The sequence below is a fragment of the Astatotilapia calliptera genome, chromosome 1 (assembly GCF_964374335.1).
Source record: "Astatotilapia calliptera chromosome 1, fAstCal68.1, whole genome shotgun sequence".
NCBI lineage: Eukaryota > Metazoa > Chordata > Actinopteri > Cichliformes > Cichlidae > Astatotilapia > Astatotilapia calliptera.
The window spans coordinates 26,877,714-26,899,806 of record NC_137422.1 but is presented as its reverse complement, the minus strand read 5'-3'; the positions used below and the strand labels follow the sequence as shown (position 1 = coordinate 26,899,806).

The 22,093-nt window shown below is 40.5% G+C and overlaps 2 protein-coding genes across 5 annotated transcripts in view; both read right to left on the bottom strand.

Moving 5' to 3' along the window:
- Window positions 1-1,367: 1,367 nt before the first annotated feature.
- smyd2a (SET and MYND domain containing 2a) lies at window positions 1,368-11,818 on the bottom strand. The gene is made up of 12 exons (XM_026170898.2): window positions 11,511-11,818; window positions 9,899-9,962; window positions 9,053-9,163; window positions 8,350-8,410; window positions 6,946-7,073; window positions 6,028-6,095; window positions 5,417-5,519; window positions 5,217-5,327; window positions 4,377-4,497; window positions 4,088-4,262; window positions 3,588-3,696; window positions 1,368-2,579 (listed from the first exon to the last, which is right to left on the bottom strand). The coding sequence occupies exons 1-12, from the start codon at window positions 11,681-11,683 to the stop codon at window positions 2,496-2,498; spliced, it is 1,308 nt and encodes a 435-aa protein (XP_026026683.1). The 5' UTR covers window positions 11,684-11,818; the 3' UTR covers window positions 1,368-2,495.
- A 9,495-nt stretch (window positions 11,819-21,313) lies between these two features.
- galnt2 (UDP-N-acetyl-alpha-D-galactosamine:polypeptide N-acetylgalactosaminyltransferase 2) overlaps window positions 21,314-22,093 on the bottom strand; it is a 64,933-nt gene continuing 64,153 nt past the window's right edge. For all 4 annotated transcript variants that reach the window (XM_080303224.1, XM_026170883.2, XM_080303218.1 and 1 more), the window contains 2 exons: window positions 21,961-22,080; window positions 21,314-21,867 (listed from right to left, as the gene is read on the bottom strand). In XM_080303224.1, the coding sequence (XP_080159350.1) occupies window positions 21,712-21,867; window positions 21,961-22,080 (276 nt within the window). In that variant the 3' untranslated portion in view covers window positions 21,314-21,711. The remainder of the gene's footprint in view (window positions 21,868-21,960; window positions 22,081-22,093) is intronic.

Sequence of the window (22,093 nt, the reverse complement as noted above, 5' to 3'; positions counted from 1 at the left end):
TTTGTCCCTTCTGTTAACATATCTGCTTTCTTTACGCAATCAGGACATGTAGCTTTAGATGTGCTGCTTAAAAAAAGATTCAGAAGAAAATGTTAGAATACAGAACAAAGTGCGATACTGTCATTTATTGATTTCCACTGACACGGTACAGAAAGAGCCAGAGGCTTGATTTTTTTCGATTATGCATTCCAATAGAATAATATTCATGCCTGATAAAGATAACAGTTCATTACAGAAAGAAGAGAAAACAGTGTGCAGGTGGCCTTCCAATTACCCTTTGCCTGGCTTACATGCCGTTTCAATATTGGTGCCACAGGTTTTATCTTTACTGACAGAGTAAAAACACAAAATATATAACTGTATTTTCAAAGTCTTTGACCAAAATTAAACACAATGCTCAATTCTGGCCAATAGAAAGTTTAGATACATAGGTTACTGACCTGTGCAAACAAGCCTACAACCTATCTTTACATTGTGTTTTTCTTTTAGCAGTAAGACAAAAATAAAGAAGGTGAAATTGCTCAAACTGTGTTTTTGGGTTACCAAGGCAAAACTGTAAGGCAGGCACCTTTTAGATGCATTTTTGCAGGTGACAGAGTCACATTTGCACAGCTTGCTACAAAAATGACTTTCAAATGGTTTATTTCCAACTATCAGTTTGCCACCTTTATGTTAAGCATTAAACTGTTTCCATAGTAAACGAGATAAGAGTGAAGCTACATGCATTTAAAGAACGACAGAACTGAATCGTTTCTGGCAGTGCAAAATGAAGACGGCAGCAAGGCCAAGCGTCCACTTGCAGAAACTGCTTAAATGAAATAAAATGTGCTTACATTTTTGCCATTTGACATCATTGTGTCATAAAAACAATACAAAATCTGAGTGCAACAAAGGCCCTGGTGATAATCTTTGCATTAATTACTTTTAAGTCTTCCTCCCAACAACACACCTTAAACACAGCCACCTAGTATTTCTATACATTTTAGTCAACCCTAAAGCAGAAGTACAGTTTGGTGATCTATAACAGCTCCCATTTGGGGGTTTAAACTCCAACTACTGTTTTAATGACCCACAGATGCTTTTACAACACGCATTCTTGCTAAAGGTAGCACTTCCTAAAATGTGGAACTGTTACCATCGGTTTTAAACTACGGTTTGAATTAGCTTACAAGTGTGCACAAATTAGATTAAAAGACGCACTTCTCTTTGTATGAAATATTACACCAATTCTTGACAATAAAATGTAGAAGTTAAGGATGCCACCCTCTACTTTATTACTGTAAAAGCTATACACCTTGCTATCTTAGTGTATTTTACCATCCTGTCTACAACTGTATAGGTCATTTCTGCATCGATGCTGCGTCTGGAAGAAGAAAATACCAACAAAGTTTAATAATGCATCTCTTGACAAAAAGGCAATAAAAGCTACTGTGCTGCCCCCTTTTATTCCTGAGAGCAAAGGGACTCTGATCCAGGATCATAGTACCAATGTCTTCACTGTGACTTAAGAGGCAAACTGGTCACATATCAGCACCCCGATTTAATGATACACTGAACAGACTGAATAGCTGGTTCCTTGCCAGTTTAACCTGTGGCCTATTTGGTCAACAAGCCCCAGTAGAAGACACAGAAAAGAAAAGAAAAAGCCACACACAAAGAAAACATGAACAGTCAAACATGCAACACTTCCTGCTTCTTTTAAACGAGCAAAAGATACTTGTTATTCATTAAGGAATAGTTCTTTGCATTCTCCTCTCTGGTGCTACAGAGTACACGATGCATGGTCACATTTTCACAGTTTAGACATGAATGAAAGAAGCCAGAATATCTGAGGATTTAAAAATGCATCAGCTGTGAGTAACAACTGTTCACTTTTTTGTACAAAATTTTAAATCATGAACAACTGCCCGGGGCGACGCTGCGTAGCCATAACTGCTGCCAAAGAAAAAGGATAGGAAACTGTTAATTGACAGGTCCACAAAACAGTGAATGAATCAGACTCACCAGGAAAAGGACAAAAAAAATTAAATTGGGCTTCAGAAAATAGACCGTTCACATAAAAGCTTTGTATCTTAAGAAAGGCTGCATAAAAAAATGTTTTCATCTTTCTAATGGTGGGATTTTGTTTTTATGCAATGTATGAAAAGAAACCAAAACCAACATTTTAAATGTAGTTCAAGTTTGGATGAGAAACAAATCAGATGCTGTATTCCTCTCATTCAAACAATGCAACCCCAATGTGTCTCCATTTTTTATCCAGGTCTGACAGGAAGTAGGCGGCTGTAGATACAAAACGTGGTCCTCATCCATGAGTTAAGGAGTGAAGACTGCTCACAGAGAAGCAGAAGAAACGGAGTGAACAAAAATATTTAAAAACTGAAGAGGTAAACAATGCATGCCATGCATTTGTGATGTGTATTTTGTTGTTGCTGCTTTTGGAGAGGTCCCTCATTGCGGACTCCCGTTACTCTTTTTGCTCCTTCAGCTCCTCTTTTTTACTTCTGCTCCTCAATTTCACGTTTGACTTCAGCTACATAATGGTGATCTTTTCCATGAGCCACCTCCATGACAGCGAGAGCCTGAAGACAGAAAAACAGATTAGATGCACGTTTGCCTTGACAGCTGATCAAAATGTTGAATGTAATAGCATTTGAATGTCAATACAGTGATGTAGCTTCAGACACCAAAGTTAAAATCAATGTATCAAAACATTTACTGCTTCCGCTAGATTTAAGAGGGTAAGTAGCAGCCAGGTCCTGCTGCTCAACTGTACTTGATTAACTGATGATGAACAAGTGTGGCTGCTTCTATAAAACAAATAGTTTTGGCAGTTTACTGGTCTGGAGTGATCTTTCCAGGAGTGGAGGTCCTTTCAAATTCACCAGAAGTCAGATCATTCACTGCTCACCAAAACTGCAAAAAACCTAAGAGCTATATGGCTCAGATGCTACAGACCCCAGGTAGCATGTTAAATGCTAAAGTACACTCAGAAATAAAACGAACAAGTATGGTTGGAGAAAGGGTGATTATTTACAGCCACAAGCTAGAGGACCAGGGCACCTTGCGGTCTCCGGTTGACTGTGACCAACATATTCTATGTATACCAACATATTCTAGAGTCTTATGTGAGACCATCTGCCCAGTAGTCAAAGCCTTACTATCAAGACTGTCATGAAACAGGACAATGATTCCAAGCACAGCAGCAAATCTCAAACTGGAATGTTGTGCAGGGACCTTAAGAGAGCTGTGCATAAACAAATGTCCACAAACCTCAAGCAACACTGTAACAGAGTGGGTTCAAATTCCTTACTTCAGGTTACCACTGTTAAACATTGCCCAACAGACCACTGAATCATGAATCATGGGGTTTACTTAGTTGCTCACGGGACTACGTCTACTCCATTTCCACCCTGACTTAGTTCTAGTACATGCAGAGACGCTCATAAGACACAAAAACAGGACAAAGAATGAACAACTGTCCACTCATCGGTCTCTCCGTGGTCGCTTGTTGCATTTCAAATGCTTTTGCAGCCAACTGCTTACGCAATTGATCTTTTAATACACCAAATATTTATACATGCATTCACCTTCTTCAGAGCTTTGACTCCTTGGGTCTTCTTCTCGAGCCCCAAATACAGACGCCCTAGCTTCAGATACATAGACGCCACATTCAGGGAATACGCTGGATAGTGAACACTGCAGAAAGAACATAATCATCAAAATGAGCTGAAAACATCATCGTAAAAAAAAAAGTTAAAACCACATTTTTGGTAGTTTACTGTACATGTACCCAGCTTAAAGGAATAAGAATAAAAGGTGGTTATGGGAGTGGATAACTTAGTTAAGGTGACAAATCAAGAAAGACCCATAGCAACTGGTAAAATACAATCAGAGAAAGAGAGGAACAAAGTGTCTGCTTTATCTCCAAGACTCTTAGTGCAGGGCTTACAAGATAAAAACAAGTTTTTCTTCTTTTTATGCAATACGAAAACAACTTTGATACAGTTACAAATTATAATGTACCATTGTAGACAGTGATTGAATTAATCTAGTCTTTATGACTTGAATTTCCAACAGATCGATTTACCTGTACGGTTGAACGATCTTCTCTCCGTAGCTCATAGCGCCATCCCAGTCCTGCATGTACAGGCACACCCCCATGGCCTGATACATCATGTGCAGCATGTAGACATTTGTGTCTGCAAATATAGCTCCCATCTTCTCCAGGCTGAGCTCACACATTTCTAGCAGCTCACTGGGGGGTGCAAGAGAGTCAAGAAATAATGACACAGAAAAGGCAGCGCAAGAAGAGGAGGCAGCAAAGCTGTCAGAGATCAGGAGAAAGACGAGAATACATTATAATAAGAGAAGGATATTTTTGTAGTGTTTGGCACGCCTGAATTCTTCAATGACATTTTTGGCATAACGGACCATGGATCGGATTTCCTCAGTTTCTGGCGGAGGGTTCAGCTTCCTGATCTCCATTTTTGCCTTGTCCTAAAGACAGAGTGAAAAAAAATAATACCGAGTTTTATAACATTGCATCTTATACAAGACAGTCTTTGGGGGAAGCTATGTTAAAACATAAGAGTACCAAATATAAACAGCTGTACTGTCTGACAACAGCACACAAATATCTCAGTATGCATTAACCAGTAGTTCTGCTTGGATTTTAGAGCACAACATTAAGTCACTGCTTCATAATGCAGTGCATAAAGTAAGCTAATTACAGTCAGATATCATTAAAAGGCAATTCCAGTAAAACCAAAAAAGACCTAAGGAGGGATTTTAGTTTTTCTGAAACTTTCAGATTTCATTCCAAATGTAAAAATGTGCAGAAGTCAAAATGATGCAAAAACATCTTGTCACATGCTAAGTACCATTTCTATTCTAAACAGAACATGCTATGAAGACTGACGCATATAAACAAAAGACTGCATTAGTACCCATACAGTACACTAGTTTATAATGTGGAACTGGGACACAGCCACCACATCTCTGACAGTGTAAGGTGTCGTTTGAAACAAAGGTGGGAGGAAGCACAGGTTGGCACAATGAGGACAATGATCCTGCTGCATTTCCCCAACACACAGCTAATAACTGACCCAGATAATGTACTTGCTGTTTTAGTCCTCAAACTAAATTGTTTGTTGGTACCAGACTCCCATTCAAGATATCAAAAATATATGCGCTCCTAAGAGATAAACTCACAGTACCTTAGACCTGGAGGTGCACTCTGTGCACTGGCATGTGAAAAAATAGGAATCCAGCAACCTCTCCTTCCTGTCCTCTGTGGGGTAGAGCAGGTCTATGTAGCTGTTAAATATCTACAGAGAGAGACATGACAAAAACAACCTACAATAAGAGACTTTTACACTTCTGTAATTGAAGGTTTCAAAATGATGTATTTACTTGCCTCTTCTCCAGGGTTTATCTCTTTAACAGCTCTGACCTCAGCTACTGTGCCTTTGTAGGTCACTATGACATTGGGACTACAGCTATGATTCATCAGTGCTACACTGGAAGGAAGAAGGAGTGAGAGAGACAAGTGAGAGAAAAGCTGTAAAATTAAAAAGACACTGATAAAACACTACATTTAGCAGCTTTGTGACACTGGTACTACAGCTCTGTGGGGTATCACATGCAGTTCTGCCATGAATACTTTTATTTTTTGTAAACTGTATTCAAGAGGGCAGCCAAGTGTGAGCACTATTCGCTTTTCCAAGTTTTTAAGGTATTTTAGTGGCTGATCAGATACCTCTTGGTAGAATTGTTGTCAGCTATGAAGTAGTAATATGTAAAATGACCATAAACAGTTGCTTGTACATGCTTCACATAGCATGAAATAAACAGACAAAATAAATAAAGTGATCTATAAATATAAAAACCTCCTATAAAACAGGCGAACTGTCACTGAGAAAGTGGGATGACATATTCAGGGGAATGAAAAGAGGAATTTATTTTGAATTTAATCTCCTAAAATGTCCACACAGAGCGCTGAATGATGACGACATGTTAGCTGCTTACTCAGGAAAAACAGCTGATCCCAGATGTGAGAGTTCCTCGTCCTCTATGGTAAAACCATTACAATTAACCTGAAGGAAAAAAAAAAAAAAAAAGCAGGGTTCAGCAACACGAAAACACAACTTGCATCAGCCTCGGCTGTGCCGTGCCACCCACTTCAGTGAGGAAGAGGAAATTGGAGATTAAATGCAGCTGTGTGATAACAGGCCAAAGAGGTTTCCATTGATGTAGCTTGAAGAGGTGGGAGACAGCCCACTGCCAGACAGATAAAATTAAAGCGCTCAAAGCTGCAGAGTTAAATGGCAAAGAATCAGTGGGCGTGTGATACAGAGCCTAGTTAAAACAAACATGCACTCCTTTATGTCTTTCTGCCTACAAGTGCAGGACAACTGAGAATGGATGGAGGGCTGAAAGATGAAGAGATGGTTCCAAGTTCCCCTAACCCCCAAACAGTATGAAATAAAGATTCTTAGTGGGAGAAGGCTTGAAATCAACTGATGTTAAGCTAGTGTTCAAGTACTGATTATCAGGTGTTTGGGAAAAGCGCTGCCATACGAACAAGGTACAAATTCAGAAACAGGGCAGCTGCATCTGCGTCAGGGTGTCCAGGTTAAAGTGCACACCACTAACTGTAACCTGAATCTCCACCATTTGAGACCAGCTGTGCTGCATGTTTCCAGTCTCTCTGCACTGTTGACTGTCAAAAAGGCAAACCAGTGCAGTGTAGTGATGTCATGCAGACATATGTTTAGTACCATAAAAATAATGGAAAATAATGCAGACTGTGGGCAGGGAATGGCTGATGTAGCAGTCTCAGTGATAAAGGTAAACACTGCATTGGCGCCGCCATGAGATTTTAGTTTTTGGATCCATTGGTTCACTGACAACTCGAACAGCCATCTGGTGTTTCTTCATTGATACCTGTGCAAATAGCTCCGTGAGAGCCTGTTCATCAGGAAGGTTACTGATGTGTCTGGAGTAGAAGTGATGCAGCGCTGCTATGTCTGTCTGGTTCATCTCCTCCTTTTCGCTGTCCATCTTATCTAAATCTGTCAAAGAGAAAAAGATTAAAAAGAATAAGGGACAAAGGGCTGACAAAGAAGTGAGAAAATTAATAATTACATGAAAAGCAACTGACAATATAACAGACCAGACATTGGGCTTAACATTACTGAGATTTATTTAATTAAATTTATTCACATTTATTTAAAAGAGAACCAAACATGTAAATAATAAACATGTACCACTGAGTTGTCTCTCATTGGCAGGAAAAAGTGAAAAAGCAGCTGACTTAAAGTTTGATATTTAAGTCAGCAAAACGTAAATATCAATATAACATTTGACCATTCAGTTACACTGGACCTCTTGCAAAACATTTGATCTTTTTTTCCAAGCATAAAGAAATATATGCATTAAACTGATGATTCAAATAATAATAATAATAATAATAATAATAATCTGGTTCCAAACGGTAAGCAGATGAGAACACCTCAGTGTTAATAAGTGTTAAACACAGCACCACTATGAGCCGTCTGTCTTTGCCAATCACACAAACCCACTCAGACACAGACGAGTAGCAGCAGGCAGCAGCTGGCCAACCATTTGTTTGGTTCGCATGAGGGACAAGTATGAAGGTTAATTCTCTAACAATCCCGTGGTGACACATCTGAGCCGGAAACAACAGTTCAGACTAAATAATAATCCCAAATGGAGCACAGGAAACCGTTTGTTGGCACTTCGGGGAAACCAGAGCTCGTGCATGTGTGAGATTACGACCAATGGGACCTGTTTCACTGTGTTTAACTTCATTAAAACCTGAAAGTTGCACATTAGTAAAGCAGTTAGAACAACTGCAGAAAACAGAAACAAAAATGCCCTGTAAATCTTGCTGCTCGAAAACAGGCTCAGCAGAGTTTAGTTTCTTAATTATGAGCTAAAACTGAGTTATATTAACAGATAAGTGCATCTCAGCATAATCACAGTTTCCCAGTGACGATAGATGAGTTTATTGCTCAAGGGCACAGTGGCAGTAGTTGTTAAAGGAAGGGAGAGAACATGAAATTACAGAAGCCAGAAGCTTGGGATTTAGATCCCCAGTGCTTTGCACACTTGGAGTGAATGAAAGCGACAGAACCAGGACTGGAGGCTACAGCTGAGGATATTAATAGACACACTGCCACAACTGCAGAGACATAGATAGCGCGCGTGCACACACACACACACACACACACACACACACACACACACACACACACTAAAAGTGCATGAATGTCTAACTAAAGTGTATGCTTATGTATTCACACTCACACACAAACGTTAACTTACGAGCTTCAAACTCTTTGAGCAGTAGCAGCCTTTCTGAGGGAGTTCGCTCTGTTGTGGCTCTCTGCAAAATGACAGTGTTTAATGAAAAAACCTGAATCATAGCGATCGCATAATGATGTAACGATATAAACTAAACTTAATTTTCCCTTTACGCTGAATTAAATTACCTGCAGACAGTTCTAGTATAAACGTTCAGCTGAGTTTAGACATTAAAGATCTTTATGGTAATACAGCAGCTTCCAAGCACAGCTCAGGGACAGCAGTGTTCATGAGCATTGTCATCAACCAAGATAAGACCTACATTTAAACGCTGTGGTCAAATTACGACACAAGAAGGCCATGTTAACACTGCACAACGACTGTTCATTTTAATCTAAACTACATGTGTGATTACACTGCGCATGGAAAACTATGTAAATTAAAGTGATGAGTCGAGTCAGATTATTGTGAAGACCCAGATCATATTTCACTCAGATATTTATTTTAAGGTTTGCTTGTTGCTCCTTCCTCTTCTTGCTGTGTTATTCATCCAAATGGTAATTACGGCGTCTTAACCATAACTCTTTATTTTTGTTATGTCGTAATATGTAGAGAACATCTATATCTCTCATAGTTTTTTTTTCCTTTTTCATTTTAGTGTTCATCTCTGAGTATTCTCTGGATACTGAAACATTACTTCTCCTGCTTCTTTGTGTCACTTCACCTGTTTCATGATGATTCTTGCCACCAGTCTGACCGTTTCTGATGGACACCAGTTTTCCCCGTAGGAACACATCGCTACACACTCCAGCTTGTGCATGGGCCAATCACCTCTCTGTGCAAACACACAAACACAGTAAGTGGTAAATTATCCTTTTCTGAATAAGTGTTATAAAAGGAAAAACAACAAGATACGCAAAATTAAGACAGCAAAGAAAAGGAGAATTAAACGGACATTTCTGTCATCAAAGAGTAAATCACTGATAAATTAATGACCGAGGCAAACGTCATTCTGTCTCTGTCTGTACTTTACTGCAGTGTACAGAGTTTGATTTGTACCATCACACTAGAACTAAACAGATCGTCAATAACTGAACATTTGTCAATAACTCAGTAATGTAATGTGTTACTACACTAAATTCAGCAATCACATTACAGCTGCAGTTATGCTGCTACTTGTCTTACAAAGGTTCTTCATTGAGGACAAATAGAAAACATCTAACTGGAGCCTCTGTTGGTCCTGCACTGATGTTAGTTGATGTGCAGGGAAGGAAAATGTTGGAGTGGAGATACAGTCATTAATTTTATTGCACTAAAGAATAAGAGAGCACTGTTAAAGTGCAAACTGCTTACAGGACAGACACAGCTGCATCATGCTGCTAATGCATTATTGGCTCTTTGCAGGCATCTGCACAAGAGAGCATGCTAATGTTAAGCTAGCAAAAGGAGCACTTTTTTGAACATAAAGTACCAACTGACACCTAGTCCTAGTCAGTTCCTTGAGCTGACTTTTGAAACTTACAAAAAGACTTCAAAATCTCCATTAAAAAGACCAAAATGACCATCTTACCTGACAGTCAACATTGCAGTAGTAGGCCTGCTTACATTTACCACACTTAAAAAGGTCTTCTCTCCTGTAATGACACGAAGATGCAATACATTCAGATACTGCTGTACGTAAAAGGGACACTTTCTTTTAAACTACATGAAGAAACAACATGACACACCTGGATGGTGGATACGGGAATAAACTTTATAGTGACAGCCTTCAACTTCTTAAAAAAAATGACAATAATAAAAATTCAACCTGATATTGAACGAGAAGGCCGTGACAGTTTGTTATCGTCTGGGACATAATAGGGAACATAAAGATGTTTAGAGTTTAATTTTAATCACATCTGGGTCACATGCATTGGATCTTAATTTCAGATTATATTCTCAGGAGCATCTACAAACATTTTCAGTTCACTAATTATGTCAGATAAGGCACAAGGTACAACACGGGGCAAATATACACACTTGCGTACATGCCTTCCAGTGCACGCCTGTCCTGGACTTGACTTCTCATCTCATGGCTCCTCCTCTTTTGGGACACACGGACGCCTATATTTAGCACCCTAACCTTTCAATGCTCTACAAACCTTTTAATGGCTTCTTTGGTAGGACGCATGTGTGTGTAAGAAAGTGTCAGTAAGAGTGTCACAGAGAGTGAGTTCATATAATGCTATAAAGTGTTGTGAAGGGATTTTAAAATTAAACTGAATCTAATTTCCTGTCATGTTTTTGATAAAGTGTGCCTACACACTCCTCCACATCATGCTCTCTGAATGCTGTAGGCCACTCAACAGCCTACACGGTTACTGGTGCAAGCGTGCTAGCTTTGGCAGTCTGATATTACAAAGGCAGCGCTTTGTCAAGTGTGTGCATGGACACAGTCCCTCCCACCCTCCAGAATTAATCCCCAAAAAGTTGCAAAACAACAAATATAAACGAAGACAAAAAATAAGACAAGACATAGTGCAGAAAATCTAAATTAAATAGAAAAGTCTAAGAAACACAAATAATAACTATGAGACACAATACACCCATGTAGAGAGAGGAAATGACTACAAATTACCATAAAGCCACACAACATTATACAGACATCCGCTACATGCACAGCTGGAGACACAAAAACAACATTATGTAGTTCGTTCTGGGGGGACAAGTGAGGATCTTTAACAGGTCTGTGCCCAGAGCACGTGTTGTATAAGACAAGCAGACACGTTATACTATGGCATCAATAGGGCTGCAAATTTACCAAGTGGTCCTTTAACCAAGTATGCGACCTGTAAATACTGATAACCTATTTAAGACTATATAGGGTATATACACAGTACTTAAAAAGCACTGTATCGTTTTAAAATCCACTCGTGTTTTACTCTCTTGACTCCGCAGTGCTACAAACAAAAGCTGCAGCATCTGTCAGGTGAGCTGGCTCGTCTCACTGACCCACTTTAATCAGCTGAGTAGGTGCACAGGGGTTTAACTGCTAACGTAGCTGTAATGAGGTTAGCTGGCGGTGAACTGGACGTTACCCGCTCCACTCAGTTCTCCTTTTCACAGAGGAAGGCGCCTGCTCGTAACTACCTGTTACAAGAGGGGTCTGTCAGCTGTTTGAGTGAGGTGAGGTGCAGTTTTACCTGGTGAAGCAGTGTTCACAGTGCGCTCCCCTCTCATTCACGGTCAGCACGTAGGAGTAGGCAGGACACGCGAACACCAGCTCCCCCACCGCGAAGTGCCTCAACGCCCGCAGGCCCCTGCCTTTATCCGGGCTCAGAAACCTCTCCGTCCCTTCTATGCCTTCGTTCTTCATGGTATATTTTGTAACGATTCTCCGGTCCCTTACACAGACCACCACCTGTGACTGCTGACCGCTTTAATCAGCCTCTGTCTGAGCTCCTTCTTCCTCCCTGCCCCTCCATGTGTCCGGAGCGACTGCCATCGCCCCCTGCTGGAGAGGCGACGGTAAGGACAGTGCGGCTGCACTTCTGTCGTGAAACGCTTGAATATTTAAAAATATATCTGGTGAATTAAAGATTGTATAAGAAGAAAAATCAAACTGCATAAAAGCACTTACACCATACTGTCTTATTTAAAACTTTCAACAATGTAACATAAAGCAACAAACTAAAGAAGACCTGGGAAAAAGATGTTGTCTCTGCATCTGAAAATGAGTCATGGGAAAACAATATTTAAAAAATTAGTCAGGGATACCACGGGCAAATTTATTCAGGATAAAATCATTAATCGGTATTACTACGCTCCTTTCAGATTACATGAAATTGGTTTAATTAAAGATGTGTCATGCTGGAAATGTAGGACAGAAAGATGGACTTATGTGCATGCATTATGGAATCGCGCCAAAGTTTTTCATTTTTAGAGCGATGATTTGGATTGTATGGGCCAATAATTTAAGTCTGATTTGCCAACGTCACCACAGATGTCTCCCCTTGAAGATGGAGGTCCTTTAGCACAGTTAAACAAGTGCGTAATAAGAGTATTGATAGTGGATCTAGTTACTTGTACCTCACTAATCCCTAAGCTTTGGAAAGAATCTCAAATTCTGACAATGAAAATGTGGATGCTGAAATGTTGGGAAGGCTTAATTGTAAAAATGAGATGCCAGAGAGGAGTGGAGCAGTTTATTATGAGTCCTTATCTAAAGAAAAAAACAAAGTATAATTTGATGCAACTCCAATTGCATGTATTGGAGTTTAGCAAGTGAATATTACCCACTAACTTATTGTAAATTGTCTCATACACCTCACTCACATCTGTGTCTTTGAAATGCCATTTTCTTTACTTTCTTTTTTCCTGTGATGCTTCCTGTTTTGATGTTTCTATCTGCTCCAGTTATTCCCTCACCCCCTGGTACTTCTCTATTTTACTGTCCTCCTTCTTTCTGATGCTGCTGTCCACTGGGACTGCCACATCAATCTGTGGTCTTCTGCTCCTTGTCAACCACCAACATGTCTGGTTGGTTGGCCAGCAGCTGCTTGTCTGTCTGGAACTGGAAGTCCCACAGGATCTTAGTCCTGCTGTTCTCAACCACCTTTAGTGAGGTCTCCCACTGGGACTTGGGGACTTTCATTCCAAATGTGGCACAGATGTTCCTGTACACTATGGTAAATGGCCTGTATTTGTATAGTGCTTTACTTAGTCCCTAAGGACCCCAAAGCGCTTTACACTACATTCAGTGATTCACCCATTCACACACTGGTGATGGCAAGCTACATAGCCACAGCTGCCTGGGGCGCACTGACAGAGGTGAGGCGCTCTGACTATCCCAGCCACTAAATTGTGCCTCTCAGTGTATGCTGTCCCAGCTTGGATCTTGATGCTATGTGTAATCTCCAGGGGGACCATTGCACAGTTTGCATATCTTGGGTCCTGTCAGCTGTGGTAGATCTGGTCCTTAGCTCGTGATCAGAACTTCTGTACTGTCCTTAAAGTTGACCTCTTAAGCCACTGGTAGGATTTCTTGATGTCAGCCACTTCCTCTCTCTGTCGATAATACATCCCACGCAAGGGAGTGATTGTCCATGATTGTTCCTCTTCCTGTTCCTCATCAGTATCCATCTTCAGCTGCTTGAAGCATTCTTGGAGATCTTCCTGATCTATTTGCAAATGTGTCATCTTTCATCCTGGATTGTAGTGACATGCACTAATCCTTGCCCTCCCTCTTTCTGTTGCTCTTAGAGCCTCAGGATACTGGACTGGACTTCAGGTGGAGACCTCTGTGCATTGTGACGAGTTTTTGTGTCTTGACATCAGTAGCATCTATCTCTTCCTGTGGACGTCTTATTATTTCAGGTGGCTATCTGATGACCTTATGTATTAATGACTTGGCTCTTATTCCTCCATTCAGCTGGCTTCTCAGTACCTGGCAAGAGGGATCAGGGAATTGATGTTTCGCTCACTCTTGGTGTGCAGCTTGATGTCATGATGTCTTGATCCTACCTCAATAATCCAGGTAAGAAAATCCTGGATGATGACTTATTCGGTGTCTCCAGACTAAAGAAGTCACATGGATTACTGATGAAACATTTCTCCCACTGAAAAGACTGCATCCAGATGAACACGATCAACTTTCTGGGATTTTAAATGGAAAAGTTTGTTTTATGGTCTTATTTAATAGTTTTTGCGCACTCTTACCCTGTTTGATCTTAATAACTACTAAAATTGTAAACTTTTTTTTTCCAGGAGGGAAGCAGTCATAGATGTGAACAGATGCAGAGGGCCTGCATCAGGTTACTATAATAGTGTGAGTTACAACTAGATAAGCAGTCTTCAGCAAGGTAACAGCACACTGGTATAATAAGGACTGTCTTTAAATAAATAATATTCTAAATTTGATTGCAAACAAACGCAAGGCTGCAACCCATCAACACCTGGAACTCAGTGGTCGAGTGAGAGACTAAATAAGCTTGAATGAGAGTAAATCTGGGAAGGTCAGCTCCAAAATCCTGCCAGAAGACTTTCCAAGAGTTGGGGGTGTCAGCGTCCATTAAGTTTAAGAAGGCTAAATAGATGCAAGCTTTGGTGGTCTTATGCTGCTCTGATTCAAGAAAAACAGCATTTTGTCAGCTGTGCGTATGTACAGTTTGCTAATCTGTCCAATGTAGCACAGCTCCAGGAGTTCCAAAGGTTCAGGAAGACCTGGTTACACATCCAAAATATATATAAGGTAATAATGTATAACATGACATGGACACGAAGCAAGAGATGTAAATGAAAACACACATTACTGAGAAAAACCGAGCAATCAGATGATCCCCTGTAAGGAACCTCTTGGGAAAAGCTGGGAGGAAGGATTGCTGTTTAACAGGAAGAACCAGGCTCAGGGAGAGGCAGCCATCTGCATCGAGTTGTTGGAGGGTGAGAAGAAAGAAAAGAGAAGCACCAAGAAAACCACAAAGTCAATGACTTCTTGTGGTGCTAAACATACATAGGGCCTAAAATATATTTATCTCAAAGGTTTAGGATGAACACAGTCTGGATATATTTATATTTGTCATCATCTTATATAGATCAGTAAGTCCATATACACCTCTCAAAAGAATTAAAGAAACACTTTTTAATCAGAGTATAACATCTTCTGGGATATTTATCTGGTCAGTTAAGTAGCAGAGGGGGTTGTTAATCAGTTTCAGCTGCTTTAGTGTTAATGAAATTAACAACAGGTGCACTTTGAGGGGCAACAGTGAGACAAAAATAAACATGCTGATTTTACAGGCAAAATCACTGACATTTTTTTTTTTCCTCATCTTTTCTGACTTTTTTTTCCCTACTAGTTTTGGATTTAGCTAGGTTCAGTGTCATTTTTGGTAGCATGAGGCGATACCTGGACCCTACAGAGGTTGCAAAGATAATCCAACTCCTCCAAGATGATGCATTAATACGTGCCATGGCCAGAAGGTTTGCTGTGTCTCCCAGCACTGTCAGAAGTATGGAGAAGATTCCAGGAGAGCTGGACAAGGCCAAAGGTGGTCCTCAACCCATAAGAAGGATGGGTATCTAGAGTTAAAGATGAGCACTGTCAGAGCTACAAAATGACCTCCAACAGACCACTGGTGTGAATGTCTCTGACCAAACAATCAGAAACAGACTTCATGAGGGTGGTCTGAAGTCCCAGCATCCTCTAGTGGGACCTGCCTGACATCATGGAGCCAGATTGGCATTTACCATAGAATACCATAATTGGCAGGTCCACTACTGGCACCCTGTGCTTTTCACAGATGAGAGCATCATCAGTGGTGGTGGGTCAGCGTTGGTCTGGGGAAACGCATCCATGGAGCGACGCACAGGCCTCGACAGGCCTGGCAACAGCTCCTTGGACCTTCCTTCAGACAATCTATCGTCTCATTAAGAGCATGCATACATACAAGCACATGGGGGCCATACAAACAAATGGGAACTATTTTGAGTTGCTGCAATAAAATGTATTAACCTTCTGGAACATTTTTTTCCACTTTGATTTTTGGGGTGACTTTGAATTCAGTCCTTTGTAAGTTGATAATTTTAATTCCCATTAAACAATGTGGCACTCCTTTATTCCTGACACATTACTCAGTCCATATCAGTATAGGTATCCAGCATCTTATTTCCCATTGAGATCTGATGTCTTTTCAAAATGTTCCCTTAATTTTTTGAGTAGTGTAATATACAGTCATATTTTTAGGCTGTACATCTGATTTGGGGCAGACTAATGGAAGAAATATAAGTCTTCATTTTGTTAAAATTCAAGGGATGCTTTATAATGTACATAATATACACTCACGAGACACTTAATTTTGTCAGTCTTGCTAGTATCGGGTTGCATTTAGCAAGGTGCTGGAAATATTCCTCTGAGATTTTGGTCCATAGTGACATAATAGCATCACACAGTAACTGCAGATTTGTTGTCTACACACCCATGATTCCAGCACATCTGAAAGGTGCTCTATTGGATTGAGTTGTATTGGATTGTCATCTTGAAGAAACCTGTTTCTATATTTGTCAGCTGCATGGCCACGTTGCTAATCATGATGCACTCAATCCTGATGGCAGCAGGCATCAGAAGATGGTAAACTGTGGTCAATAAATCCTTTGACCCATAATCAATAGTCAAAGTTAATACTAAGGGGCTCAAAGTGTCACGGTAGAAATCTAGAGACATCAGCTGTACCTAATAAAGTGACTGGTAGTAGATTATCTGTCATTATCTATTAGAGTCACACTGTGCTGCCAAATCATTCATTTCTAAAAGTCTTGCATTAATTTTGCTTTGTCACTCATATGCTGCCTTGTAGCACAATACTCACACTAATGCACTCGGCCAGCGCGCTACAATGCTTGACTGACGGATGGAAAACTTTTCTTCTTTAAATATTAAAGCCTAAGAATACATGTAAAATTCATGCACAGCTGCCACACTGCAAATCGCTAAAAGATCAACCAATGAAGGAAAACTTGAGAGAACTGGATTTACTTCCAGCTGACAGATGGATTCAACAACACTTGAATGTTTAGGGTTGTCGACTGTCAAAACTTGAACAGCAAAAATAAAAAGGCAAAACACATCACACACTTTTGTTTATATATATAAATGTATTTATTTAAGTTAATCATTTCTCCTCATTCAAAGTTGAATTTCTGCATTATCTATAAAACAGGGAACAGTTAGAAGCGCTGTACAGTCTGACAACAAAACTAGGAACTGCAGCTGAGTACACTATGTACACACACTGATGTAGGTATATACAAAAATATACACTTTTACATGTGTGAACCCTCGGGTTGCATCAGCCACCTCGTAATGTGAATACCAGCCATTCAGAGCCACATGCCTCTCAGAAAACACATTAACCCACCAGCTCACACCCCACCCCATATCCCACCCATATTGATTACTGTTATTATCTGTCATTACCAGTTGATGAGACTTTTACAGTGTATTGTCTGCTGTGCATGATCTGCCCCTATTGTGCCCCGACTCATTTACATTGGCACAGCCGCTTGTAGAAGACGGAGAAGCTTAAGCAGTCCTGAGCTGGATGTCTCAGCAGGGCTTTTCACTTATTAGAGAGAGGGCCCTTCTTCTGTTAATCCTATGAGGGGATTTGAGGTGGGCCGATAGGGGGAAAACGTCCCAGGTTTTTGACAAGTCGTGACTGAACTTTTCTCCGTTTAAAGGAAAAGCTGAACGAACACAAAGATTTTGCTTCAAGCTTCCTTTTCTTGTTTAACTCTAGCAAATAACCCCTTGTTTCCCTCCACAGCGAAATAAATAATGTCTAGTGGCTCAGTGGGTAGGATGCTCTTATTTACTGACTCAAGCTCACGTTTTATGTTATTAAAGAAGACGACCATCTGCAGGATTGTCAGTAATATTCTTCTTACTCGATGTTTTCCCTTGTAAATTTATTTCAATAGGCATTTTTTGGTTTGTGCGTCATCATTTTGGCTCATACCTAAAATTATTTTTTATACGCACAAGATCACTTGGTCATAATTGGATCACAACCAAAACAAAATGTTCTGCATTATTGTGATGCAGCCTAGCACGCTTTAACTTTTGATTAAATGGCTCCAAACAGGTAAACGCACTACGAAAAGATGGAACCATGATATGATACTGGGGATGACTTTTGTTGAGCTATGTTTCAGAGTTGTTACTCCTCTAATGGATATTTTAAAGAATATTTTAAAGTTTTTAAGACATGGAAACACGCAAACGACCATTTTTAATCCCCTCTCTATCATAAAACTGACACAAGACCAGCAGATAACAGCAGTCCTGCCCACAGTGGCTTCTACAAGTTGAGACTGGAGGGAAGATACTCATTACACTGCAAGCAAGCTGTCACGGAACAAGTCCTCCGAGACTGTTTTCCAAAGACTTTCACCCCTTCTTATTCTTCATCATACAGCAAATTCGGAAAAGGAAATTTGGCACGTTGTGCAAAAGATGTAAACATTTAACCATCCTTTTGAAATGAGGCGCTGCACTTAAGTGTTACAGTCATTTCTTCTGTGTGTAACATAAAAAAGATTAAGAAATAAAATAGCAAACCTTATGACAAGTATAAGACTAGCTTTAAAAAGAAAAGGCTTCAGACAACACGGGAACTGTTGCAGACAGGACTGACATGGTCACTCAGGTGAGCACAGTCTGCTTCTGCGGAGTAGCAAACTCACATGGAGATCTTATAAAGCAAAGACAGAAACTACCTCAAGTCCTTCTTCCTTTTTTTGTTTCGCAGCTGATCATGTGTGGCAATAGAGGGCGCTAAAAACTACTAAATAAAACCTCAGCATGTTGGAAACCTTCACTTATTCTATGCTGACTGAGATATCACCACTACTCAAGAGGCTGCACAATTTCTGCAATAATCTAGACGATAAGGCGATGAAAAAGTAAACGAACTAACTACTAAAATGTGTACTTGCACACATCTAAACCGAGACAGATTTTGCATGTATCCTATGACAGATCTTCCCATTTACACCCTTTGAGAATCAGCTAAAAAGAAAAAAAAAAAAAAAAAAACTTCAATGGTGCCCTTTCAAGAATACATCTAAATTAAACATTTTTATATTTTTCTACTTTTAATAAGATTATTTCTCCTGTAACCTGCCTTTAAAATCTCCACTGAAGCGTCTGATTTCACAGCACACACTGAAATAGAAAACTGATGTTCAAACCTAAATTTCACTTAATGCTTCTCCTGTATTGCAACCATGCTTACTTAAGACACTGAAAGTGTTTCATTTTGTTTTGCATTTTCCAAACCAAACCAGACTTTTCCATGTTTAAAGTAACACATCATCATGAAATCAGATTTGGGCCTTTGGATTTAGCATCAAAGGCAACACCAAATTTTTCTAAGCAGGGCCTTGCCTGAGTTTCTCTCTGGCCTCGTGCCATGTTGTGGGTCCCCTGCCCTGCAGCACAATGCAGCAACCTGTCAAGTCACAGGATAGGCTTTTCAAACCAGCTGCAGCTTCAGCTGACCTTCTCAGCTCCACTCACCCCACTTATAAATGAACATATAAGACAAGGCAAACAGATACACAGAAAAAAAAGTATCAGACAGCAAAGCAACCGAGGCCAGCTGTCTTTGTCAGTTGGCGGCTCAATAAAATAAAACCAAAGGAGTTTCGGATGTGAGTGTGCACGAGAGCGGGAAGGACTGAGAAAAGCAGAGAGCGCACGACTTTAAAGATGACTTGAGATTTCAGCTTTCCTGTACCCAAACTGTACATCTGTTCAGAAATATTTTGTGTTCCTGTAGTTGCCTTGAGGTCGCCAAGTGATGAGTCACACTAAATTTAATCAAGCGCAATTTTCCCAAACTCCACTGTCATTACTCATCGGTGACTAACAGCACAGGAGATCATAGCAGTGAAGATGAGGAAGTGATGTGAAAGCCTAAAGGACATTAGAAACAAAACATAACAAACAAACTATTTAAAAGGCAAGAGTTAATGGACTCGGAAACAGATAAATGTACTGCAAATCGTATCAGTAACACCACCTGGTAACAAAAACTGCACCGTTTCATGACACCAAGATATTGTTGATCTGCATAGTAGTGTGGCAGGAAAAAAAAAGAAAGAAAGAGTATTCTTATTTCTACTTTGCATCAGCAAAAGCTGCGCAGTCCTGCTTGTGCAATCAGAAAAATCTGCTCTCCTCTTGCAGAAACAGAGTGAGGACAAACAGTAAAACCTTGTTTACTGCAGTTCCAAACTTCAGAACAGATGGCTCATCTAACAGGAAAGTTAGAGGAAAAAAAATATGTTGATGTAAATCACTGTGACTCAGTGCAACGCTGGAAACATGTCGGCGATACATGCAGTCAGAAGTTGCTTCGCTACTTGTCGAGACTTTTCTTTTTGCATGAAATCTGCTCTCAGGCTGGAATAAGCACAGTTTGCCGTTGTCAATAGAGAGACGGACGTCTGACACCTCGATGAATTAAAAAAACCCAAACAAACCCCACTTTACTTTGCTGCAGGGTTGCATTGTTCCTCCTGCAAGGTCTAAGTGTAGTTTTCTTCTTTAACTTTGTAAAAGTGCTGGAAGAGGAGAAGCAATCATCTCAGTCACATCTATGCAAACTCTACATTACTGGTAATCTCATTACTGTGTTATTAGAAATGCCACATTAGCAGGCAACACCTGTTGGCTCTGGAGAACAAGCTGCAACATGAATCCAGTTTAGATGTGATTGTTAGACAGTAAACGTTCCACAATGGCAACATATAGACACAGGCAAAGGAAAGCAGCTGTGCAGGAAAAACAAAGAAAAAAAAAAAAAAGATTAAAACTGAGCCTCTCCACGGGGAGCAGGCACAGAGCAGCGAGAGTATGTAAAGAAAACCATTTTAATCACTGGTCTTTCTGAAACTCAAAACATCCTTTTAAAAGTTGGTTCCATTTTTTGATTAGAAAGTAAACCAAAATAAAAGAAAAAGGAAAAAAAAGAGAGACTGGTGACTTATTCTCTGGGTATTTTCTCTGTGGAAGTATTGGAGGCTGCAGCAGCCAGTACTACAGCCCAAAGACAGGAAAATCTTCAGGGAGGCATTCACAACACTTCTGAGGGGGGAAAAAAACCCCATGCAAAGCAGCGAAAACCCTCCCAGATTGTCTTCACCTCCACCAAGAAAGAGTCTGTAGAAAAACTGCATTCTTTGCCTCTTTTCTCTCAGTTGACTCTGTAAACCAGTGAGAATAAACGAGAGGAAAAGCTCAAGGCCTCGAGTCCATTTCCTCCCTTCACATCACTCAACAACCCACACCTCCCCGAAACCACAACCTGAAGGCTCCATCTGCCATTACAGGATGCTTCCAAGAAGAAGAAGAAGGAAAAAAAGCAAGTCTCTGTGGACAGTTAACAGCAAGAAATAAAAAAATATGAATAAGAAAATAAAACAAGTACACCAAAAAATTCTCTTTCCACCAGCATTAAAGAAAGGAGAAGAACAATTTCGCCGTTTGCAGCTGGAACCATCAATGAGAAAACACTGAGGTATGTATTTTTGAAACAAAAGCCTCTTCGTCTCCTTTATCCTCGTGATCGCCACCATCCATCCACCACATGCAGTCAGGTTCCTGTTAACTCCATTTGGGTCTCCCGGCCCCTCCCTTCATTACGCGTGGCTCATCGTTTAGGGAGATGGGTGAGAGAAGGGTGCGCACGTGACTGGCTGTACCTCTGTGGAGGAGGAAGGAGGAGAAGGAGGAAGAGTTTGTCTTTCTTCTTGAGTCTATTCATCTTTTTAGCCGCATCTCAGGAGTCTGTAGGTGTTTCTCTTCGCTATACCGAGTCTTCCGGGGATCTGGAGCGCCCCCTACGATTGTAAATTGAGAGTGAACTTCCACTGCTGGGTGAGGCTCGGGCTGCAGACCTCCACAGTGAGTCCGCCCATCCTGGCGCTGCGGCTGTCCAGGCAGAGGTTACTGCCCACGTGACGAAGCTTCGAGTTGGACTCGATCTGCTCCCATTTCTGGACGACAAACAACACAATGTCACAAATATTGAACGCTGTACCTTTTTTGGGGTATAAACAACAATAAAGGCGATTTCAGTGTGCGTTTACCTGTCTGCTGTCATTCTCTCTACAGCCTTGTAGTTTGATGAGGGAACCAGCTGTTCTGTCCACCACAGTCAGACACAGGTCCATATGTTTTACCGATTTATCCTTGGTTAGAGCCCATTCCTTTATAAAAATG

Bases quoted from the DNA above. Each gene is read 5' to 3' on its own strand.
- smyd2a (XM_026170898.2), bottom strand. From the start codon at position 11,683: ATGAAGAACGAAGGCATAGAAGGGACGGAGAGGTTTCTGAGCCCGGAT. The intron at 3,697-4,087 runs GTAAATCGATCT...TTCTTTCTGCAG, and splicing joins AAGATCGTTCAACCGTACAG to TGTTCACTATCCAGCGTATT. The intron at 2,580-3,587 runs GTGAATGCATGT...TTCTGTCTTCAG, and splicing joins GAGTCAAAGCTCTGAAGAAG to GCTCTCGCTGTCATGGAGGT.